At 43.2% G+C, this 25,035-nt stretch overlaps 2 protein-coding genes and 1 pseudogene across 5 annotated transcripts; 1 reads left to right on the forward strand and 2 right to left on the reverse strand.

The window, feature by feature from the left end:
• Positions 1–901: 901 nt before the first annotated feature.
• On the reverse strand, positions 902–5,935 carry zgc:113307 (uncharacterized protein LOC553753 homolog). The gene is made up of 5 exons (XM_061833348.1): positions 5,812–5,935; positions 3,196–3,527; positions 2,795–3,119; positions 2,335–2,652; positions 902–1,053 (listed from the first exon to the last, which is right to left on the reverse strand). The coding sequence occupies exons 1-5, from the start codon at positions 5,927–5,929 to the stop codon at positions 902–904; spliced, it is 1,245 nt and encodes a 414-aa protein (XP_061689332.1). The 5' UTR covers positions 5,930–5,935.
• Positions 5,936–6,717: 782 nt separating this feature from the next.
• On the reverse strand, positions 6,718–6,836 carry LOC133508186 (5S ribosomal RNA; annotated as a pseudogene).
• Positions 6,837–11,037: 4,201 nt separating this feature from the next.
• Positions 11,038–18,170, forward strand: fmoda (fibromodulin a). Of its 4 annotated transcripts, none has more exons than XM_061832563.1 (6): positions 11,038–11,115; positions 14,666–15,035; positions 15,849–15,971; positions 16,903–17,043; positions 17,136–17,403; positions 17,582–18,170. In XM_061832563.1, exons 2-6 carry the CDS (start codon positions 14,691–14,693, stop codon positions 17,731–17,733), a joined length of 1,029 nt encoding a protein of 342 aa, XP_061688547.1. In that variant the 5' UTR covers positions 11,038–11,115; positions 14,666–14,690; the 3' UTR covers positions 17,734–18,170. The 4 variants fall into 4 exon arrangements, with proteins under 4 accessions (XP_061688547.1, XP_061688548.1, XP_061688545.1 ...); XM_061832564.1 differs by lacking the exon at positions 11,038–11,115 and adding an exon at positions 11,934–12,066; XM_061832561.1 differs by lacking the exon at positions 11,038–11,115 and adding an exon at positions 12,277–12,560.
• The last annotated feature ends 6,865 nt before the right edge of the window (positions 18,171–25,035 follow it).

Here is a 25,035-nt window from a genome sequence, read left to right on the forward strand (position 1 = left end):
TGCGTTGATCAGCTAAGTATCTTAGCTACTGTAAATAAAAGTCGAAGATACTCGATCAAAAACCCCATTTTATGAATGAATAAAATTGTATTTACATGTAATTTTAATGCTAACTGTAATAGTAGTGTCAGTTCCTCCTTTGGAGCTTGTGGGGGCTTTGCATATTAGCCTTCCAGATCCAGGTTTCCACCGTATTATCACTTAATTGTGGTACACGGGACGACTCTCGCGCTCTGGTTGTAAGTTACTCGACTCCCTGCAGTCCCGCTTACCTCTTCATGTTCTTCTTGTTCAATTGCAATTTTCACCATTTTTCTGTACGTATTTCAATTAAAAGAAATAGCTTGAAATGACTGAAAATGTTCTCAAAACAAGTTACTTCTTACATCATGAGTCCTAATTAGTTTCTCCAAGAAATAAGACAAATAATCTTGGTCATGTTTTCATTTTTTTCCAGTGAGGGCCCATGAAAATAACATTTTCAATTTGTGGCATTTCGGGCCCTGTGCGGAAATATTTTTTTAGGCCCTAAATCGCTGGCTTTTCTGTTGCTGGTTTACTACATTTATGCACCTAAGAGATGAGACGTGATGCATGCTCGTAACTCTTCAGAGACAATTTACAACATTTGCAGATGATGTTCACCCCTTTGCATTTCTGCTGTGGCTTTTGGCCCAACCGAATGAGTCACTCTCCCCAAAGAGCGCTACTGAGTTTTGCCATTCCCAAATGTGGGGCATGACGCCAGCGCTAACATGTTTGTTAAATAATTACGTTTTATTCCGTTCAGGTAGACATGAGACAACATGTCATACCTGGTGTCAAAAATGGAAGCCAAAACAAAATGCAGCGGCAGCAGTTTAATGACAACATGGATGAGTTTTATTCATTTTCTGCATATTCAAATGTAAATACTTTGAATCACTCTCAGACACAAGATCCAGTCAGAGGGCAGATGCCGGTAGGAGATCTTGTTACCGTCCAGTCGCAGGATCTTCAAGCGGGAGTAGGTAAGAGGTCCCACCTCTCTGCAGAAACTAGTCACGTTGAACTCTAAAGTAAACACATTGTTATTCAATTATCAATGGTCCACTCTCACTTGGTGAAAAAGGCTTTGGTTCAATGCCATGTTCATGAGAGGAACTCAGACAACATTTCCTCTCACTCGGTCTGTGTTTCCTATAACACCTCACAGGTGCTGTGGTAAAAAGGGAGACGGTGAAAACCGCAGCGCATCGTTTCAGTCATAGCGTGGCTCTCGGCACAGACCAGGAGGTTTGGTGGTGTCGCGAGCAAACCTCTGAGGTTTTGTGTCATAGTGGGAGTGTTTTACCATCTGTTTGTCTCAGTACTTTGGAAGAGGAGCACAAACTTTTATTCCCACAGTCTTTGAACCGAAATTGCTTTCCAATTTGCATAGTGACAAAAATGTTTTATTGTGTATTCAGTGGCACTGTCGTTGAAATCCAATCCACAGCAGGTCCAGAATTATGGAGAGCAGACTGAGAGAGACGAGAGCAAAAAGTAGAACAGCATGTGCTTCTTGCTCATCTGGCACTATTTCTTCTATTCTAAAACCATCACAGATGTTTTCATACCAATCTCCCTTTTCTTCTGCAAACGCACTTTTTTCATCATCATACACCATCCCCCTAGCCCCCACCCCTTTCTCACCTCGTTGCTGTCCTTCCTGTGTTTCTCCTCATATTCAAGCTCTTTCCTTAAATGAGCACCATTCGGCCGGTCAGACCCACTTCACGTAACTTTGCTGACATGCAACAATAAGTCCATAACATAATGAAATGTGTAAAAACTAAATAAATAAGGAATTAATGACTTAGTTTAGGCAAATTATCTCACAATAGAATGAGAACACTTCACTTTCTCGAAACAGGTAAATGTCCTAACAGCTAATTTCTTGGTCATGCTTTTATTTTTAAGACCCATTTCTTCTAAATTATTTTTTTTTTTTTGCCTTAACATTTTAGAAGCTTCATTGTTTTTTTTGTTTTTTTTGCACCTGTCCTCTCTATAATACCAGCTCTGTCCTTCTCCTTAGTGTCAGATTGTCACTTGTGTTTTGGACTAGAACTAGAACTTTGGACCAATCTGTTTCCAAACGTTGCCTGTTAAGCCCAACCTCTGTCTCTTCGTGCCACCTGACCAGCTTCATCAGTCTTACCCTGCCTTCTTCTTTTTAACCACAGAAAGTAAAAGTTTTAGATGTTTTGGATCTTGGATGGATTGAAGTTCCAGATTTTCAATGTACACCCAAACCCATTTGGATGACTCCCAGATGGCTGTGCCCCCATGTCATGTGTACACACAGCTCACCTTGTATTTCATTGGCCTCTAGGTAGAGGTGTTGCAGGGTGATGGGGACTGTAGGGATCCTCGTAAACTTGTTATAGGAAAGGTCCAGTTCCACTAGGCTGGAGAGGTTGAAGGCTTGGGAGTGGACTTTGCGACTTTGCAAGTAGCACTGACTTAAACGAAGGTACTTGAGGTTCAATAGACCCACAAAAGTGTTCTCATCAATGCCAGCGAAGGAGTTATTGGACAGATAGAGCTGCTGCACAGAGATCGGTAAATGTCTGGGAACTGATGAGAAGGAATTGCCACTGAGGTCCAACAAGTTCAAACTGAGAAGACCTGAAAGACGTGTACATGTTCAGTGAAGAACTGCACTGCATCATTCTCAAACGTGTTTTTAATTTTTCAACCATGGTCCTAATCCTAACTAAAGTAATTGAAACATCTGTCAACATGATAAAGAGTATTAGTACACTACTACCTCCAAGCTCTCCTTCTTTGATGGTTTTCAGTATGTTTCCTTGCAGAAGCAGCAGTGTCAAGTTCGGCAGGTTCTTGAGAACCTTCGACCCAATGCTGCTGATTTGGTTATAGGCCAGTCGGAGTTGCTTGAGACCGCTTGGCAGATTATTGGGTATTGAGCTCAGGTGGTTATGGTTGGCAAAAAGGTATGCCAGTTGGGTTTGGTTTTGTAAGATACCCTGGTCAAGCCAGTCACTTTTCAATCGGTTGTGGTCCAGAATCAGCCAGTTCAGTCCGGTGATCTTTGCCAGAAATGAGGCGGTGAGGGACGAGATGTTGTTGCTCTGTAGAAGATGGAAAAGAAACACAATCTATGCTGCAACTTAAAATGCTAGATGAACTTTTGAAGTGTTTTCCTACTTGGAGAAAAAGGTACTGGGTGCTGGGTGGTAGGGGCTCCGGGACACCTGCTAGGCCTCTGTCGTCGCAGTACACTGCAGTGGGCCACTGAATGGGGCAGTCACACTGGTGAGGACAGGCCTGTGGGTTGTTGGCTCGGTACCATCGTGCATCTAAGCGGCCCCGCAGACTCATCACGCTGGGCTCGCCCAGCAAGCAGTCGATCCACAAGGGAACGCCACCATAGTCCGTGTCAGCCAGAGTGGTTGTCGAGGCCACAGCAAAAACACATGACAGCACCGAAAAACAACACAGCATACCCATGGAGACCAGCTGGAAGGTATAATGTAAGCCTGGATGAAAACAAAATCATGATTTTGTTGGATTACAACTCACATTTGGAGTTTTTTTATTCCAAAATTAGTTTTATTCATCAACATTTAGACCTTTTTTTTCTTTGAATGTGTTTCAAGTGAAAGTCCTAGGGAAATGTCTGTGTGGGAATTTAACAGAATTTCCTTCATAAATTGCAGGGTTAGGTTACCCCAAACCCCAATTGATCACACAGCATCAATAACCACACACCTCCTCATGTAATAATCATAAAAACGCATATCACTTACGTAGGGATTTTGAAAGCAGGGAAAGAGGTTGTTCCCCAAAATCTCACAATACACGGTCTTCCGTGCCATGCATGACTAATTTTTTAACGATTTATTTGTGATACAGCTGCAAATAAGTATTTGAACCCCTGTCTATCAGCTATAATTCTGACCCTCAAAGACCTGTTGATCCGCCTTTAAAAGTCCACCTCCACTCCATGTATTATCCTGAATCAGATGCATCTGTGTTAGGTTGTTAGTTGGATAAAGACATCTGTCCACCACATACAATCAGTAAGACTCGAACTTGTAATATGGCCATGAACAAAGAGCTGTACAAAGACACCAAAGACAAAATTGTGCAACTCCACATGGCTGAAAAGGGCTACGGAGAAATTGCCAATTAGCTTCATGAAAAAAAAAGGACTGTTGGACTTATCGTTAGAAAATGGAAGAAGCTAAACATGACTGTCGATCTAATTCGGAGTGGAGCCCCATGTAAGATTTCACCTTGTGGATTCTCAATGATCCTTAGAAAGGTGAGGAATCAGCCCAGCACTACACAACAGTACTTGGTCAATGACCTGAGAAGAGCTGGGACCACCGTTTCCAAGGTGACTGTTGGTAATACACTAAGATGTCATGGTTTGAAATCATGCTTGGCACGGAAGGTTCCCCTGGTTAAACCAGCACATGTCAAGGCCCGTCTTAAGTTTGCCAATTACCATTTTGATGATACAGAGGAGTCATGGGTGAAGGTTTTGTGGTCAGATGAGACCAAAATGGAACTTTTTGGTCATAATTCCACAAACCGTATTTGGAGGAAGACGATTGATGAGTTCCTTCCCAAGAACACCATACCTACTGTGAACCAATGGGGTGGTAGCATCATGCTTTGGGGGCATCATGCTTTGGGGGTGTTTTTCTGCACATGGGACAGGACCACTGCACTGTATTAAAGAGGAGCGGCCATGAATTGTGAGATTTTGGGAAACAACCTCTTTCCCTCAGTCAGAGCACTGAAGATGGGTTATGTCTGGGTCTTTCAACGTGACAATGACCCGAAGCACACAGCCAGGAAAAGGGGTGTTTTTCTGCACATGGAACAGGACAACTGCACTGTATTAAGGACAGGATGACCGTGGTCATGTATTGTGAGATTTTGGGGAACAACCTCTTTCCCTCAGTGAGAGCATTGAAGATGGGTTGTGGCTGAGTCTTTCAACATGACAATGACCCGATGCACACAGCCAGGAAAACCAAGGAGTGGCTCCGTAAGAAGCATATCAAGGTTCTGTCGTGACCTAGCCACTCTCCAGACCTAAACTCAATAGAAAATCTTTGGAGAGAGCTGGAACTCCGTGTTTCTCAGCGACAGCCCAGAAACCAGTCTGATCTAGAGAAGATCTGTGTGGAGGAGTGGGCCAAAGTCCCTCCTGCAGTGTGTGCAAACCTGGTGAACAACTACAGGAAACATTTGACCTCTGTAATTGCAAACAAAGGCTACTGTACCAAATAATGTATTAACATTGGTTTTCTCAGGTGTTCAAATACTTATTTCCAGCTGTATCGCACAAATAAATCGTTAAAAAAAGCATAGATTGTGATTTCTGGATTTTTCTTTTTAGATTATCTCTTTCACAGTGGACATGCACCTATGATGAAAATTTCAGACCCCTCCATGATTTCTAAGTGGGAGAACTTGCAATATAGCAGGTTGCTCAAATATTTATTTTCTTCACTGTATTTTTGTTTATGTTTGAGTCATTCGCTGAAACCTTTTCAAACAACAATTCAGAGAGGTTGCATCATCAAAAGGTCCGTCTACATCAGCACGTGCACAGTATCAAATTGTGCAAGTTATATTCCCACAATGTGACAGAACAGCACATAAGTGTTGCAACGAGGAACTTGTTGAGTCATTCCAAGTTAAATACTCTTTGAAGACGCATGCTGATCATCACATTTCCAGTTTGACAGGCCCGTGCAAGCATATTCGGTATATATTCACACTCGAAGAACATTGCAAATTTACCTTTATGTTCGGGAAAAATGTGGATGAAATTCCCAAACGAAGCGCTCGACATCCTGCAGGAGCCGTGAGGACGTTTGTGTGCGTGCCAAAGTGTGTGTACCAGTTTGAGAATGTTCATGCTATGTTTACTTGCTCCCTGATACATTCCTCTTTCTCAAACACTGGCACCATCCGAGACTTCCTCCACGGTCTCCTCTGATTAACTAGCAAGGCAGCGACATTTGGTGCAAACATGTCGCTGAATTGGAACAGAGATACACGTGCACACTCCAGTTACAAGTGCACGTGTGCTTACTTGAATGCAAGATTAGTCTGTGTGTGTGTGTGTGTGTGTGCGTGCGTGTGTGTGTGTGTGTGCATGTGCAAGTGTGTGTGTGTTGCCTTGAGGCCTTCTCCGGAGGAGTACCTGGGGATCCAAAGAGACCATTTTGGGTAAGCGTGTGTTTTGTCTGTGTGGCTGGTTCTCCACATCACAGAGGAGAGCAAAATTATTCCAGACTTTACTTCCAAATACGAGGGGAAACCAAAGTGGAAAGGTCAAGAACTGTGAGGCCTCTTCATGAACAAGCAAAGAAATTGCAATAAAGTTACATGCTCAATTAGTTTATAAGCCTGTTGATGAAACCAACACATACTGCGTCTATATTATCCCACTCCCCAAATGACAATATGAACATTCAGGGTTACATTTTTTTTTTCTGCAGTGCATTCTGTAGAGAATGATGCACCACGTGACGACGCTGCTGTACGATGGTATTTTAAGTTTCTTCTTCTTTTCCTTTCGGGTTGTCCCGTTAGTGGTCACCACAGCGTGTCATCTCAGATGAACGTATATTTGTTTGGCACAGTTTTTTACGCCGGATGTCCTTTCTGACGCAATCCCTCTGCATTACAGCCATGGAGAGAAGGTTACAGCACCTGGTATTCCCAGGCGGTCTCCCATCCAAGTACTAACCAGAGCCAAACCCGCTTGGCTTCCAAGATCTGACGAGATCGGGCGTTCTCAGGGTAGCATGGCCAAAAGCCGATGGTGTTTTCAGTTTAACTTCCGTTCTTGATGTTATGTTTGGTTGCATTGATAAAATTATAGAAATGGGAAGTAGAATTTGTTTTTATGTCATTTTTTTGGAGGATTAAAAAAACAAAGTGGAACATTCCTCCTGTAATTTCAGACCTCCCCTTGGAAATATATTCTTACCTGTTGAATGTGATTTTTTTGTTTTCGGAGATCACTGGACAGCTTCTCAACTTCAGTCTTTGTAAAGTGTAGTTTGAATCTTGCCGCATGACTGCAAGTTCTCTTCTGTGAGGCGGTTGCAGTATTTGGATTTAATGTAGTTCACGTTTGAGAATATCAGATCGCACAGGTATGTTGAGCCAAAGCTGCATAATACTGCACATGCATATTTCTTCATGTTGCTGTAACTGTCAGGGAAGAGCATTCCACGTTTCAAACAAGTTTCTCAGGTGTTGCGAGTCTTTCACTTTCGCTCCATTTGCGGCTCTGGGGACGCCAAACTTTCTGGCAAGTGTCGTTTTCGATCCCAACTGGGTACTCGACTGCAGATGTAGCACGGCTTCCCTGGAAATGTCGTTCCACATGACTCTTTTTGTTATTGGACAACTTCTCATTACAAAGCAGGCTTGTTGGCAATGAAACCATATGATTCGGTCCAAGAATTTTTCAATCCTCTGGTCTCCTCTGCAATCTTTCACTTTTGCCCTTTGCGATCCACGACCCCGGTTTGTTTGCGCCAGCCACCTGCCACGGCGAACTCGAAGAAGCACGCGTCGCAGGCTGTGATACAAATCTTCATAGACAGAAACGTTGACATTTAATCTTTATGCCACAGAATTTATACAGCATTGTAACACATTAAGAATGTTTGTGTCACGTTTCTCCTCCTACCGAAACCCTATTAAAAGCAAAAATATATTTTTCTCACCCATCTTTTTCCATTTTCATACATTTTTGAAAAAGCACCATGGAGCCACAAGGGCGGCGTGAAAGATCAGTATGCAGCCCGGGAGCCGTGGGTTGCCGACCCCTCCCCTAGACAATCGAAATTAGTTAGAAAGAGTTATTGATTAACAAAATGTTTAATATTATGGTTGTATTCTGCAGTGGTGGAGAACTCCAGTAACTCCCATTTACTGGTCCCTTATTTTATTTGGAATTGGAACCGAGACTTTTTCTGCTCTGAGCTACAGTTTTTGTTGGATTGGACAGAACATTACTGCCTGGAGGAGTTCAATCAATCAATCAATCAAACTTTCAATTCATACAATATTTTTTATGGATAAAATGCAACTCAAAGTGTTTTATATGGAATAAACCCCCACATCATACATCAACAAGGACAAATTTGGACACACGCTGAAATAAGTATTTAACACGTCACCATTTATGTCACTAAACATACACCAAAAGATGATCCATCCATCCATTTTCTTAGCCACTTGTCCTCACAAGGGTCGCAGGGAGTCCTGGGACATATCCCAGTTGTCAACAGGCAGGAGGTGGGATACACGCTGAACTGGTTGTCAGCCAATCACAGAGCACATAGAGACAAACAGCCACAGAGTTTCCAATTCATGTTGCATGTTTTTGGGATGTTGGAAGAAACCGGAGTTCCCCGAGAAAACCCACACAGGCACGGGGAGAACATACAAACTTGACACAGGTGGGTCCGGGATTGAACTGTGAGCCCAACGCTTTCCACCTGATCCACCGTACCGCCCCCAAAGATGATAATGACCTAAAAGTCTCATTAGACGTTGGGAACAACCCAAATAAGCGATATATTCAGAAACCAGAAATTAAACTGTGTGTAAAAATGTGAAACGACACATCCACCCATTCTCAGCAGTGCTTGTCCTCTTCAGGGTTGCATGGCACTGTAGATCAGCTCAGGCGAAAGGCAGACCTGACCCCAAACTGGTCACATGCCACACATATATATATATAGTGTAGACACTTTCAATCCATCACAAAATGGGAACTGAAACCACACCGAATGCAGGTGAGTGTACCATTACACCATCTCTGACCTGAAATGGCTCAGGGAAAAGGTATTGAACACACTAAGAAAAGGATGTGCAAAAAAGGCACTGATAGCCAAGACACTTAAAATCTATCAGTAACCAAAGAGCAATTCAACCGCTTGTCAGTACAAATCGATATCAGCTGGTTCAGTCCTAATTGATCGCCTACAAAAAGGTGGCATTGCCAAAGTGTGAGTGAAGATGCATCTCCTGATGAGTCAGAGGAGAGAGAGAGAGAGAGAGAGAGAGAGAGAGAGAGAGAGAGAGAGGAGAGAGAGAGAGAGAGAGAGAGGAGAGAGAGAGAGAGATAGAGAGAGAGAGAGATCGAGAGAGAGAGAGAGAGAGAGAGAGAGAGAGCAGAGAGAGAGAGAGATCGCAAATTAGTTGTTGCAAAACAATGATAGCATTAGTTAAAGGCACATATCTAAGATTTTCAACGTTCCAGCGAAAATGGTTGGGGGCATAACGCTCAAGTGGAAAGCCAATCATGGTACCATAAATTTGCCCCAATTAGGTGCTCCTCGCAAGATTTCTTACATGGGAGTGCAAAGAATAATCGGAAAGTCGTCCAAGAGCTAAAGACCATCTTTGGAGGGATTCAAAAAGATTTGGAATTACAGAAGCAGGTATTGTTGTCACAAGGCAAATCATGAGAAATGCCCTGTGCTGCTGTGGCCTGGATGCACACTGGACAAGCGAGTTAAATACGGAGAGAATATAGTCTGGTCGCATGAGAACAAAACTCAACTGTTTGGATGCCATCATGCAAAGTACTAAAACTGGTTGGTGTGTTGAATAATTTTTCTCTTTGGATTACGTGGGCGGGCGGCACGGTGGATCAACTGGTAAAGCATTGGCCTCACAGTTCTGAGGTCCCGGGTTCGATCCCGGACCCGCCTGTGTGGAGTTTGCAGGTTCTTCCCGTGCCTGTGTGGGTTTCCTCCGGGCACTCCGGTTTCCTCCCACATTCCAAGAACACGGAACATTAATTGGACACTCTAAATTGTCCCTCGGTGTGATTGGGAGTCCGGCTGTTGTCTCTATGTGCCCTGCGATTGGCTGGCAACCAGTTCAGGGTGTACCCCGTCTCCTGCCCGTTGACAGCTGGGATAGGCTCCAGTACTCCCCGTGACCCTCGTGAGGATTAGCGGCGAAAAAAAATGGATGGATTGATTACTTGGGCTGTTCCCAACATCTTGTCAAATTTTCATTGCACACATTTGGAAATATGTGTAATGAGAAAAATGGTCATGCAATAAATACTTATTTTTAGCTGCTGTATGTAAAAATGGGTTTTGTTCTGGTAACTTGGTTCATGAAGCCATGGGATGCAATAATTTTAGAGTTTCTTGGATTATTCAAGAAACACTGAATTTGCTTTTTGACACAATGAGGAATATGTTACACAATTTAATGGAAAATGAAGTTGTAGTGCATGTGTTGCTTTAATTCATGTTGCAAAATGTCGTTTTGCAATACATAGTTCAATGACAGAAAGTACAAAAGTGTTACCATGTCTCGTGTGCTGGACGGACCTAGAAGGAAAGTTGCAACACCAATTCAATCTTACCAAAACCACACTTTGAAAATGACTAATTTTGCTTTTCTTAAATAGTGGCAATGGAATTCGACCTTTCATAAAATGTCATCGAGACAAAAACACAAGTTGGAAAGATCACACGTGTCAATACAAAAGCACCTGACGGCACTACGAGAGTCTACGAAAGTGCATGCAGACCAATTGAGCAATCCACGTTTGAGCCGATGAATTTCAACACACCTCTCTGCTTCATTAGTTTCATTTATTTATTTTTGCTATAATTTTGCTATTTTTCTTCCAATTAAAATTAATGGCAAAAATATATATATACGAGTTTTACTTTTGATATTGCAAAGTGTGATGCATTGAACTTCCCGCAGTATTCTAATTTATTGAGATGCAATTGTCATAGTTGATCTGCAAAGGAGACTTGTTAAGAGCTCAATTTTATCTTCCCTCTCCCCTCTCATTTTTGTCATCATCATATGGTTTTACTTTTTGTCCCAAACAGCACAAGCTCACTCGTTCCTCAGCACCACTTTTTAGCAGGGACGGTAGGGGGCAATGTTTCTTTTATTTTTTTCAACAGTACAAAATACTTTTAGTTTGGTTTGACATTAAAACCCCCGCTCCCCCTCAAAAAAAAAAAAAATCTGTGTACTTGGCAATTATGCTGTTGATACCTGCCATGATCTGCCTAAACATCTGCAAAAATTAGTGTATGTAAGTCTTTTTCTTTTTCTTTTTTTGTATTACGTATGTGGAATTTAACGTGTGGCAGTTTTTTTTTTTTTTTTGGGGGGGGATAACTAATAATTAGGATGAGAACAATGCCATTCATATTATATATATACAACACGGTGGATCAGCTGGAAAGCGTTGGCCTCGCATTTCTCAGGTCCCGGGTTCAATCCCAGACGCGTCTCGTGTGGAGTTTGCATGTTCTCCCCGTGCCTGTGTGGGTTTTCTCCGGGCATGGCGGTTTCCTCCCACATCCCAAAAACACGCAACATTAATGGGACAGTAAATTACCCCTAGGTGTGATTGTGAGTGCGGCTGTTTGTCTCCATGTGCCCTGCGAGTGGCTGGCGACCAGTTCAGGGTGTACCCTGCCTCCTGCCCGCTGACAGCTGGGATAAACTTCAACAATCACCGCGACCCTTGCGAGGATAAGCGGCTAAGAAAATCGATGGATGTATGGATGTATATATATGTATATATACGTATATCTATACACACACACGTGTACGTGTGCGTACGTGTGCGTGTGTGTTACTGTGTGATGCAACGTTGGTTTGTGTTTGCAGACATCTGCTTCCCATTGTATCCTCTTTATATGGTTTCCTGCACCCACCCCGGGAAGGGTCCTGTTTAGTTATATTATAAAGGACTCAGGTTTCTTTCTTTTTATTTAAATAATTATTTCATTTGACATAAGCGGCTCATGGATGGATGGATGGATGCTGTTATCAGTGAGTGGTTTTCTCACTTAAATGGGAATACTGTATTGTTGTCCATCCATCCATTTTCTGAACCACTTCTCCTCACACGGGTCGGGTTGGTGCTGCAGTGTATCCCAATTAACTCTGGACTCGAGGCAGGGTACACATCTGAGCTGGTCGAAACCCAATCACAGTGCATGTATAGACTATTTTCAATTGCATTTACAGGTTGGGGAAATTTGGAGTTTCCAATGAATGTATGCTGTCATCTTCTCTGCTTTGGTTGGATTGGGTTGGTTGTAATTGTGTGTCGTGCTCATTTTATTTGCTGTGTTCACCTGTCCTTCCTCCCTTGTGTTGACCAATCAGCTCCCTCTAGCCACTCGTGTCCTGTCCAGGTGTTCCTCATTGTCTTGTCAAACTCAGTGTATTGAAATGCCAGTTTTCTTTCAATTCTTCTCATTCCATTATCCTTGTCGTATTTTTCAGAGTCACGTCCATGTCTTGCATTTTTTCTAGTTTAGGTTTGTTTAAGTCCAACTTTGTTACTTTGAGAATTTTACTTGCTACTTCATTTAGTTTTCTTTAATAATTCAACATTTTTGAGATTGCTGTACTCCTGCCTTGCTTCCTTGCACTTGGGTCCTCCACGGCAGAATTTCATGGAAATTTTTTTTTGGGACCTGGGAGGAAACTTCACTCCCTAGAGAAAACACACAAAGGCACGTAGAGAACACTCCAAACACGCGAGGCCGGATTTGAACGCTGGGCCTCAGAATTGTGAGGCAGATGTGCTAGTTTAGTCAAACACCGTTCCAACAAAGTATTGATGTAAGAATCATAAAATATCAAAGTTGCTAGAAGTAAAAGGTTTATAGCTATGAAGTGAAAGCAAATGAAACCATCAAATGAGATGTAGCCAGTAATGGTACCCCAGTAAATATCCTTTCTTTGCTTACTTCCTACTGAATATCATATGGTGACCCTGTGTGAGTCTGTCATAGCAAACAGTGTTGAGGAATAATGACCTAGGTGCACTTTTTCTATTGTTTGTTTTCCTACACAAAGGAAGTATAAATGTCTTCCAACTGGATGATCCTTCCAGTGAAAACATTTTTAAATCATTAACAGTTACATTGTTATTTTATCATGATTCGTGATTCAGCAAACAGTGACAGGGAAAGTATGATTTTTTTCACCAAATGATGAAAAAGAAGACACGAACCCAGATGGTATGAGAGGCAGGAAATGACCCACATTAACTCCAGACAGACAACATGTGGGCACGCTTACACGTGTGTTCGTTTAACCCTTAAAACGAACTGCTTGGAGATGAAGATCAGGAACACATGTGAAGGTTTCTTAGCAGCCTCCATACAGAACTGGGCTTTGTTGTTTGAGTCTCACTTAGCATTAAGGTTGTCATGGCAATCTTTTCATTCTAATACTGTATGCCCCCCAGTGGCTGGGAGCACAATAGGTAATGAGAATACATAATGTACAGTGCTGCCTCCGTTTCAAATTTTTATATTTTTATGTAGTTTCACAGCTTTATTTGAAGTCATTGAACAAAATGTGAATGGACAAATATACCCGAAATTAAGGTAAAATGCTGTTTTAAAAATGTGATTTCATTTATTTGAAGTTAAAAAAAAAACAAAAAAAAACAACAATGATTCAAAGCATCTGCCTAACAGTTCGGTTCAAATCCCGGTCCTGCCTGTGTGGACTTTCCATGTTCTCCCTGTGCCCACGCGGGTTTTCTTTGGGCATTCCGGTTTACTCACACATGCCAAAACCGTATGCATGGCAGGTCAATTGAAGACTCCAAATTGTCTGTAGGTGTGAATGTGAGTGCGAATGGTTGTCTCTATGTGCCCTGCCATTGGCTGGGTATACCCTGCCTCGTGCCCCAGGACACCTGGGAGAGGATGCAACAATCCACTGAAAGTACACAAATCAATGAAGGTGCCCTCTTGTGGCACCAACGAGTTAATTTTGCATCGTTAAAACTGAGCTCCCCCTGTAATGGTAAAGGGGATTTTTTTTTTAATGCACAATTATCCTTATTATTCTTCAAAGCATCTCTCCATGTCTGCACCACGGTGAATAAATGTATGGTTGTGTGTATCGTTTGCCCGTGCCTGCATGTAGAAAATGGGGGCAGGAGGGTGGATGGTCGAGTGGAAGAAACCATCACAGTGAAGGAGCAGAAAAGGGGTGGAGACCTTCAGGTCTATTTGTTGTTGTTGTTGGTCCGTTTGCCCTCCACTCTTGGGAACACTCGGACACGGCGAGGGGGACGCGGAGAACGGGCCTGTATCGCAAACCAGGTAAAGTGCTTATTTGTGTGCGTGTATGTGTATGGAGGAATCTGTCCATCAACAGATGCCCATCTTGCCGCAAATAGAAAGGTATGAGACCTCCTGCGGTGAGCCTGTGCAGATTGGATCATACTCGCATTATTGTTTGCTCCTAAGACACCAACTTCAGTGTTGGGTGCTCCACTAAAATGTATAGAGCATTTTTGAGGCCCATCGACAAAGAGTGCATTGTAACCAGGTTTCCATTTCTCGCTGTTTTTTTTTTTTTTTTTTTTTTACACTTCCTCTTTGGATCTCCTGTGGATTAAGACCTCTAAGAATGTTGCACCCTGCAGGCAGTTGCATTCCAAAACTATGCTAGTGGGTGCACTTCTTGTATGTGGGTGTTTATTAAACCTCAGTAAAAACTAGTGACATATTTGTAGGGAATTTGTAAAGCAAGAAAGGCATTCAATATGTACCCCTCTATTGAAATAACCGGGCTCATTTCTTTCGCCATTCAGGTTGAGGAGGATTTTGAGTGCCACTATGCAGCCGGTGGTCATCTTCTTGGTTGTCCTGCTTCCGCTCTCTCCTTGCTACGCGCAAGATCCTTTTGCCTGGCTGTACAGCCGCCGGAGCTCCATCCAAGCGGACACCACAGGAGGGGAGTGCCCCCCTGAATGTGACTGTCCCCCAACTTTTCCCATCGCCATGTATTGTGATGGAAGGGGCCTGACAGCCGTGCCCACCATCCCCTCCCGGATGAAGTACTTGTACCTCCAGCACAACGCCATCACAGCCGTATCCGACTCTGATCTGGTCAACGCAACCAATCTTGTGTGGCTTATGATGCACCACAACCAACTTACATCTGACGCCATCAGCGAGAGGGTAAAGTTCTCTGTTCTGGGTTGCACATTTAAAGTACAATGGACCTTTCCGACCTGTCAATCACTCGTACAATAATAGCCAATCAGATATCCGCATTGTCTTAACCCCTGGCTTGACACGCCCCTCCCGCCATGTTGTCCCACAAGCAATGCTGGTTATCAGTCGTGTGGGCTTTGAAAAGTTAATGTTACGAAGAAAATGGTCCTCAGATGCGCTTGTGGAACGTGCAATTCTGATGAAAGATACCTGGCCCGGTTGATTCATTTTCCAAAGCCTAAAACAACACAGTGATACAATGATATTACTTGTGATCTTTCACCCTGCTTTACATGCGCGGTACGATTCCACTATTTTATCCTGTTGAATTTCAATATGAAGTTTGTGAGGCGTCAAACTTTTTTGCATCGATCGGCAATGTTTCTCTGTAATTCTGACATGGAGTCGTGTTCCGTCCAAAATCTTAATTCCGTGTACATATACTCGCGTGAAATAGTTGAGACCTCTCTGTAGAACCCTCTTGGACAAGTGTGGCGCATTTGGCAAAAAACATACCGCAATGTTACCGGGAATACGCTATAGAGAATCCACTTCAAACCTGTTCTGTTCAGTCGTCATTTTGGAAGATTGTGGGAGATGGCAACTGTTGTTAAGGGTGGCGGAGCTGAAGATCGCCAGTTGGAAAGGTCCATTTAGCTCCAAGGTGTCAAACTTGTTTTAATTACCACATGATTTAGGAACTAATTTGACATAGGGGTCTTTAATTTGTTAGTTTGAATTCAGCACAATTGACCGAGATGGTAACATTGTTTTTAGGCCTTTTTGAACTTGGAACGGCTGGAGCGTTTTTATTTACAACACAACAATTTGACCAGGATCCCTCATAACCTCCCTCGCACCCTTCGAGACCTGAGGATCAACCATAACAACATTGAAAAGGTAACACTTTATAGCATTGGTGCAGCTTGTGGGGGGGTGTCACATATTTGTGGTAGCAGGATATCCATATCCAGTTGAACGTTTGTAGAGCAAACCTTTGAACCAACATTTTCTGTCCAATAAAACTTTGACATCATAAGCTGTGAAGTGATAACGGCCAGTGTTGGAAAGCGCTCAATGAGCATACAAATGTTGAAGCCGACAAGTACAATGATTTTTTTTTTATGCTGGCAAAAAGGCTAGCAGCCATAGAAATTAGAAAAAGTGTGACGACCATAGAAACAGAACAAGAACCTTTTGTGTCTTAGAAAAACATCTTACTGCTCGGATAATAAGAGCAAACATCCAGTTCTCTAAACATCATTTACATACATTGCACTAATTACGTATACCAAGCAGCTGGCAAAGTAAAATTCTTGTGAGCAAAAGCATAAAGAGTAATGACATGGATGATTGCCGCTTATCAACAAATTCCACAAATACCGACAAAATGCCACCGGGTGATGGTATCGGTCTGCAAACTCCTTGTTTCATCCCAAGTCCCCCAGCCGCCTGAAAAGAGTGTATAGTCCTATTCCACAGTACCATTATTCAAACTTGTATGGGAGTTGGGAGTATTAAATTGTTGCTTTGAGCAGAATGTACTGTATATGCTTATTATACATGATTTACAAATGGACATAAATACATTCAGTGTTTCTCAAAATGCAATATAAGCGCAAGGGGTTCAATTTTGAGATAGTGACTGTGAATCACCACCTGCTGATGGTGGATAGTGGGGGCTGGGGGGAGGCACACTGCTTCCCTCTCCTGGGTCTCACAAACCGTGTGATACCATTGCTGTGCAGCCTTTTTCAATTTGAGCCTCTCTTTTTGTGATGTTTGATTTTTGATCACTATAAGTCCCGATCATAATGTACATGCTGCTTAGGTAACACCTTCAGACCTAGGGGGAATGGATAACCTCACAATTCTGCATCTCCATGACAACGCCATTACAGACATGGGTGCATCACTCAGGTCCCTGACGTCTCTCACACTTTTGGATGTCAGCACCAACAAGTTAACAAAGGTGAGTGTGTGACTTTTTGTGTTTCAAAAAAAAAAGAAAAGAAGAAGAAGAACATTCGTGTGCCTCAAGTGTGCCCACGCTCTCTTCGCAAGGTGCCAGAAGCTCTCCCTGAACAACTCCACCAACTCTACTTGGACTCCAACTCCATCGCTACACTGCCCAAGGGCTTCTTGGCCGCGTTCACACAGCTGCAGTATCTGCGGATGGCCAGCAACCAGCTCACAGACAAGGGCCTCCCGTCCAACATCTTTAACGTGACGGGGCTGGTGGAGCTGGACCTGAGCTTCAACAAGCTGGAGAGAATCCCTCTGGTCAGCCCCGCCCTTCAGCATCTCTATCTTCAAGCAAATCATATAAAAGGTAAGAAACTGTAGGAGTTAATAGCAATAACTACTTTTAATATCTATCACAGTATGTCAAATGTGCATTTTCTTTCCCGATGTGTAACATCCCTTAAAGCCACGGCAACTTTAGCATTCCCTTTTATTCCTTAATGAGCTAGCACATTATTAATTATGCTCGTGTTTTGCTGTTGGAGAATTCACATTGGGGAGTTTCTGCCCTGTTGTGGACGTGACCAACTTCTCCAAGCTGGAAACGTTGCGTCTAGATGGGAATGAGATCAGTGAACTGGACATCCCGTCAGATTCGTCGCTCTGCCTGCGTTTGGCTTCCAGCATTGACATTTAAATATGTATCCAACATGTTCATTCCACCTCCTTTATTACAAACTTTTTCTACATTGGTAGGATTTTTTTTTTTTACATGCAGAACAAATGTGTTTTGTCTTTTGGTTTTTCAAAATATTTCTGTTTCTTGTAATAGTTTACTTCAAGAAAAAAATAATTTACAGAATTGTTAAGGACTTGCCCATCCACAAAATTACAATTATTATGTTTTAAGATATACGATTTTTGGTGTATGTGAAACTGATCTGACTAATACTGTGATCTTTCTCTCTCCCCCTTTTTTTGTTGTTGTATTTGATCATGTTTCTGAAATTCAGAGTCAAGTCTAACATAACTCTTCCTTCGGTTAACAGCTGTTGACCTAAGAGGTTCGTAACGGGAGTTGCATTCACAAGATAACCTTTCATAAAATGTCAATGTTTGATTTTGCGCAAATGTGCTCTCACAAAGTGAAAGATGATCACTTTCTAGTTTTTGCATGAATAAAATGTAACAAATTTAGACCTATTTGTGGACATACATGTAGTGACTATTTTCTGTTTTGTTTTAAATAGTATTATAAAGCCTATGCTACATTTACATCCTGTGAACAAATTTCTAGGGGTTTTGTAGGGTTTTATCCTCAAAACTTTACCACTGTCAGTATGAATTGGACAAATATTTATAATCTGACCAGTATTGTATCTCCCGGTCATCATCCATCCATCCATCCATCCATCCATTTTCCACACCGCTTATCCTTCACTAGGGTTGAAGGCATGCTGGAGCCTGTCCCAGCTGACTCAGACTCAATCAATTGCAGCATACATAGACAACCACTCGCACATATGAGGCCAATTTTGAGATTTTAATTAACCTACGGCAGCACTGTGGATCACCTGGAAAGCATTGGCCTCACAGTTCTGAGGTCCAGGGATTTAATCGCAGACTCGCCTGTGTGGAGTTTGCATGTTCTGCCTGTGCCTGTGTGGGTTTCCTCCCACATCCCAAAAAGATTCAACATTAATTGGACACTCTAAAAAATTGCCCCTAGGTGTGATTGTGAGTGCGGCTGTTTTTCTCTATGCGGCCTGCGATTGGCTGGCAACCAATTGAGGGTGTACCCCGCCTCCTCCCCGTTGACAGCTGGCATAGGTTCCAGCTCTCCCCACGACCCTTGTGAGAATAAGCGGTAAGGAAAATGAATGGATGGATGGATGGATAATTAACCTACCATGCATGTTTTGAGAGAAAAAAATGGAGTACCTGGAGAAAACGCATGCAGGCACCGCAACTGCGCACAGGACAAGCCGGATATGGATCCAGGTCCTCAGAACTGTGAGGCAGATGTGCTAATTCAGATGACCGATGTCCTAACCAATATGGAGTCAGTTTGTATAAAATGTTGAAATGATGACGTGATTCCACAAATCCAAGCTTCAAATCCAAGTAAGTGAAAAGTAAAAAAGTAAATTCTGCATCCATACTAAAAATGCATGCTCAAATATTTAGGAATGCAAGACTTCTGTGTTCAACTGATTTAGGTGACTAATGATCCATAGTCAGACACAAGATTCAGTAGGTTCCGATCAGTGTGGTGAAACAAGTTTTATAAGCCACGGGTTGACAACAAAGAAAATGTCGAGCAGGACATTTGTGTCTGATGGTGAAAGCATTTAAAGGACAAATTCCTTTCAATTTACTTTAGTAATGTTGCATTTAACGTTTTTGTTTCGACCAAGCCGAGCTGACGCGTGGGAGTGTGAAACCCATCTTCATCTGGAGATGCGGATGTCATCCCCAGATGGATCCATGATGAATGGACAAAGCAGTAATGATTGGTTGTGGCACCATCTGCGCTTAAAGCCTTGTCATGCGTTGCTGCATCAAGTGTACATTTAAAGGTTTGCAGTAGTCAGTCACATTGTGGCGTGGCCTCAAGTCACTGATCATAATGAGGACTATTAAATTATGTTGTGGCTCAAACTTTTTTTTAACTAACTTTTTCTATTGCGTTGTTGTGAGGAGTCTTTTTTTTTTTCTAAAACCTTACACATTTTGAACTGTGCTCATTTTCATAACTTTCGAATGCTTTTGTTCCCATAGTAAAGGGACATGGGAAAGAAAAGGATTTACTTCTTGTGCCTTTTGAGGAAGCACGGTCTGGCACGAGAGCTGCTAAGACAGTTCTTCAAAGCCATCATCCAATCAGTACTGTACACCTCCATCACAGTCCGGTTTGAGCCTGCCACAAAAAAAAAGGACAAACTCCGACTACAACGAACAACGGATTGTTCTCGACCCTCGAGGACTTACACGCCTCCAAAACTAGGACAAGAGCAGGCAGGATCTTATCAGACCCTCCACATCCTAGCCACCAGCTCTTCTACTACGATAGTGTAGACAGATTGTTGGCCCTCAAGACATGCGATGTTCACATACAGTAGTTATAGCCTGTTTTTATTTACTGATAGTCTAAGTATAAACCAGAACCATAAAATATATTAGCAAGCATTTAGAATTTACCGTTACATACCTCACTCCTCGTTGGACCACAGAACACTTTTCCACTTTCCACTCAGGTGGGCTCGGGCCCAGAGAAACCGGGAGCATTTCTGTGTATTGTTGATAAATGGCTTTTGCTTTTCATGGTAGAGTTTTAAATTGCACTTCCAGATATAGCCCCAAAAGCTATTTACTGACATTGTTTTTTCTGAAGTGTTCCTGAATCCATTTTGTGATATCCTTTACACATTGATGTTGGTTTTCGATGCAGGGCCACCTGAGAGATGGAAGGTCACAGGCATTCAATGTCGGTTTTTGGCCTTGCTGCTTTCATGCAGTAGTTTCTCCAGATTTGATTCTCTAAACCTTTTGATGAAATTATGGACTGTAGATGATGAAATCCTTAAATTCCTTGCAATTGTACGTTGACGAACATTGCCCTTATACCGTATATATTTATTCACTATCTTTCTTGTGAGTGAATTCAGCGAAGCTCCTTTTCTACCCAATCATGGCGCCCACCTGTTCCCATTTAGCCTGCTCACTTGTGGGGTGTTCCAAACAAGTGTTTCATGAGCAGTCCTCAACTTTCTCAGTCTTTCCCAACTTTTTTGGAACATATTGAAGCCATAAAATTCCAAGTTAATGATTATTTGATTTAAAAACAATAAAGTTCATTAGTTTAAATGTTAATTTTCTTGTCCTTGTAGTGTATTCAATTAAATATAGGTTAATCATGATTTGCGAATCATTTTCTGTTTAACATGGGTTCAATTCCCGCGTAGTGATAGAGTCAACAGTGGGTGACTGGCTCAGGGTGTAGTCTGGCTTTACCTAAAGTTAGATGGGATAGGCTCTCTTGGTACCCTTGTGAGGATAAGCGGCTTGTAAAATGGATGGACAATGTTACAACTTCATTGGAATTGGCTTAGTTTTATATTATACAGGTTTTAGGCTTGGCCTTCATTCCATTTGCAAATTCTCTGTCAAAACTCTCTCTTATCGTTGGCCCTTTGTATTCTTCTGTGTGTGTGTGTGTGCTGCTTGATATTCTTCCTCCAATTGCTTGACACTAATAGAATCCATTATCCTGCTGTCTGGCTTATCACATCGTGTGAAGTCACCGTGTTCTGCTTCGGAACATTGGCATCCTTATTTGGACGTCCATCATTGGGAGTGGTACGCAGGAAAAAAAAAAAAAAAAAAAAACTGCAGGCACAGGAAGAACCACAACAATCTCATCAGACCAGAACCAAGTGTAAGTGTCATCTCCAGCTTCTGGTTTTGACGGGTGTTTGGGAACCAATGCTGTCCCTGTCAAGTAAAGCAGAAACTCAGCCATCCAGCCTGCCACATTATTACATGAAGCCGGCAAAATTGTAATGTAACGTGATGGCATGTCATGTACTCATGCAAACATTTTTGTTACCTAACCTCTCTTATTCTTGACATTTGATTTGCAACCTATCGAAGAAACTATGTAAAAATAACATTTAGCCTTCTGTACAAGGTTTCACCGTCATAAAGGTCCCTCTGCGGAATCAATAACAACAACGTGGCCCGCGACACATATTGTGAAGGTTTGAAAGCCCCAAAACCAGCCTGTGAGACTGTGGGTTTGATCTAGTGACATCTAGTGGGCAATCTGTAAACTCCATCTCTTGACTACATCCATCCACAAGCGAGAACTTGTAATAGCACGTCGGCTAATTCATTTATTTCCCAATTCAGCTCTCTGTACATTCATATTGTGTAATGATAGTTATCCCCAGAATTGTTAAACCTCTGTAGTTTTTCAGTTCAAGAAGGAAAGAAACCCAACAGTGCATTTCTGTTGATGCTAAACTGGAATGGCACAGAGCCACGACTGGGTCTCAGTTTTAGGGATGCAAATCCCGGCCCCGCATGTGTGGAGTTTGCATGTTCTCCCCGTGCCTGTGTGAACTTTCTCCGGGCACTCCGGTTTTCCCACATCCCAAAACCATGCATTCATTGGAGACTCTAAATTCTCTCCTTTTCTAAAATGTAGTATAATTTCAGCAAAGTCATGAACAACTATAAAACCTTTAAATGGAACTAAACACCATTTAAGAAAAAATGTCCATAATCCAGTGAAGCAAGAGCATATAGTCAATGGCATTTTACCCATTCCAGACTTCAAGATGGTTATTCTATTCTGGTCTGTTCCATTCTTCTCCCTATAACTCATTGATAAGGTCTCCTTCGTTGTTATAGTAACCCATGATTAACCCCTTTAGTGGGCTTTAATATTGCAGAAGATGTGGAACAGTGTCTCGTAGAGTGTTTGCAAATGGAATGCTAGCTCTGAAAAGAGCTCCTCTGGTTGTGAATGTCTTTTATGAAAGGTCAGAGGACAAATACGTTAAAAATCCATCCATCCATCTATGCAGCCATTTTTTTTAGCCGCTTATTCTTGCAAGGCGCGCAAGGGCGCTGGAGCCAATCCCAGCTGTCAACGCGCAATAGGCAGGGTACATCCTGAACTGGTTGCCAGCCAATCGCACGGCACACAAAGACAGAAAGCAGTCACATTCACAATCACAGCTACGGGCAATTTAGAGTCTTCAATTATTGCATGTTTTTAGGATGTGGGAGGAAACCGGAGTGCTATTGTTTCATGCTGTTGATCCTCTCCTTCTATGTTTGTTGACGTATGATTTGGCGATGTCACAATGGTTTATTGTGTGGCATCTGGTTGTACAAATGGGTCAAGTGAAAAAGGAATACATGACCAGAGGATAGGGAAAGTCAATCAGCAGGGGGAAAGTTGTGGACAGTCACGGGTGCCTAGCAGGCATTCCAAACTATGTGCTGATCACTTCACTTTGAGAGACTTAACAGGAAGCAGCTGCGGCGCCAACTATTCTTCCTATAGCCATCAGGGCCTCAAGTGCCAGCAATGGGAACTCAATCTCTGAGCCGTTATGGTGAAGCAGTGCTGTAAAGAGGTGATGATTTCCTTGTATATACCTACCATTTTATTATGGTAAACTATGCACTGGGGACTAAGAAAAAAAGACCCACACAGTACCTTTCAGTACTGTTGTCTGTAGTTCTGCCTAACTAAAAGAGCTCCCACCTAGCTTGCCGGGCGTTAAGCCTCTTTGCGGCTTTCAAGTACTCCAGGTTTTTATGGTCCATCAGTACTAGGAACGGGACCTGACTCCCCTCCAACCATTGTCTCCACTACTAGAGGGAAGTCTAGCGAGCAACTCACAAACTCCGATGTCATAGTTACGGTCCTCCGGCGCCAGCCTCGTGGAGAGGAACGCACAGGGGTGTAGTCTCCCATCCCTGAAACCCTGCCCCTATACCCGAATCCGATGCGTCCACCTCGACAATAAACTGGCTCTCTGGGTCAGGCAAGACGAGGACCGGGGCTGCCGTGAAACCGACCTTGAGCTTGCTGAAAGCCGCCTGGCAGGCCGGATTCCAGTCGAAGGCACTGCGGGGTGATTTGAGTGCATGCAAAGGGCCAGCTATGGTGCTAAAATTACGAATAAACTTGCGATAAAAGTTGGCAAATCCAATGAATCTCTGTACCTATTTCCGAGTCGTAGGAGTGGGCCACTGAAGGATGGCCTCGAACTTGCCGGGATCCATGCGGATCCTCCCCTCCTTGCATTTCTCTGCCTTCACATACAGGTCGTGCCGCAACAGCTGCTGCAGCACAGCCTGGATGTGTGCGATATGAGAATCTTCATCTGGGGAAAAAAATCAGTATGTCGTCAAGATATACGAAAACATGCCGATTGAGCATCTCACGTAGAACGTCATTGACGATGTTCTGGAACACCGCTGGTGTATTTGTCAGTCTAAAAGGTATTACCAGGTACTCATAGTGCCCTGTGACAGTTTTCCATTCGTCCCCCTTCCGTATGCACACCAAGTGGTATGCATTCCTCAGGTCCAGCTTAGTAAATATCCTGGCTCCTTTCAGCAGTTCAAATGCTGTGCCCATTAGGGGAAGAGGGTACCTGTTCTTTATGGTGATATCATTCAGCCACTGGTAGTCGATGTAGGGGCACAAAGATTTGTCCTTTTTCTCAACGAGGAAAAAGCCAGCACCGGCGGGTGATGATGAGGGTCTGATGTCACCCAGTGCCAGCGGAGGTGAGGTGCCGGCCGGTCAATCAATGGCGCAGTTATATGGCCGGTGAGCCGGAAGAAACTTGGCCTTTTCTTCAGAGAACACCTCCTTCAGATCCGAGTAGCAGCGAGGCACCAGGGTCAAGTCCGGCTCGTGCTGCGAGTGCCGCAGGGGTTCCGAAGCGACCTGTGACGCCCCCTTCTCAGAGGATGCGAACCCGGGTGGCCAGTCAAAGCGAGGGTTATGTTGCTTGAGCCAGGGGTTCACAAGGAGGATGTTTCTGCTCTGTGAATTGAAAATGTGAAAACTCAAGCGTTCGGTGTGTGTATCTGGGAACGCCATGTTTAAGGTCTGGGTGCGGAGAGTTATCTGGCACAAAAACCTGCCATTGTCTGCATAAGAGTGTCGGAAACGCTGCGTTCTAAAAGTGTCTAGGCCCAATAAGTCAATTACTCGTGGGTTCAAGAGATTGGCGTCCGACCTGGAGTCAATGAACGCCGTAGCCATGTATGAACACCCGCCTGCATTTAATGTCACCTGAAGCAGAGGCCGCGTCGGACAGCCCATGGAGTAGTTCAAACTCACTGTCGTGGAGAGCTGGAGTGCGGGTCGTGCGGGTTTGACCAGACAGCGAGCCACGAGGTGGCCCAGCTGTCCACCGTACTAACAGAGGCCCCCCCCGCCGGCGTCATTGTCATTTTTCTGGAG

Source organism: Syngnathoides biaculeatus, chromosome 10 (assembly GCF_019802595.1).
Source record: "Syngnathoides biaculeatus isolate LvHL_M chromosome 10, ASM1980259v1, whole genome shotgun sequence".
Lineage (NCBI taxonomy): Eukaryota > Metazoa > Chordata > Actinopteri > Syngnathiformes > Syngnathidae > Syngnathoides > Syngnathoides biaculeatus.

Bases quoted from the DNA above. Each gene is read 5' to 3' on its own strand.
- zgc:113307 (XM_061833348.1), bottom strand. From the start codon at position 5,929: ATGAACATTCTCAAACTGGTACACACACTTTGGCACGCACACAAACGT. The intron at 3,120-3,195 runs GTAGGAAAACAC...CATCTTCTACAG, and splicing joins CCCAGTACCTTTTTCTCCAA to AGCAACAACATCTCGTCCCT. The intron at 1,054-2,334 runs GTGAGCTGTGTG...TGTTTACTTTAG, and splicing joins AGAGGCCAATGAAATACAAG to AGTTCAACGTGACTAGTTTC.
- fmoda (XM_061832563.1), top strand. From the start codon at position 14,691: ATGCAGCCGGTGGTCATCTTCTTGGTTGTCCTGCTTCCGCTCTCTCCT. The intron at 17,044-17,135 runs GTGAGTGTGTGA...TCTCTTCGCAAG, and splicing joins GCACCAACAAGTTAACAAAG to GTGCCAGAAGCTCTCCCTGA. The intron at 17,404-17,581 runs GTAAGAAACTGT...TTGCTGTTGGAG, and splicing joins TCAAGCAAATCATATAAAAG to AATTCACATTGGGGAGTTTC.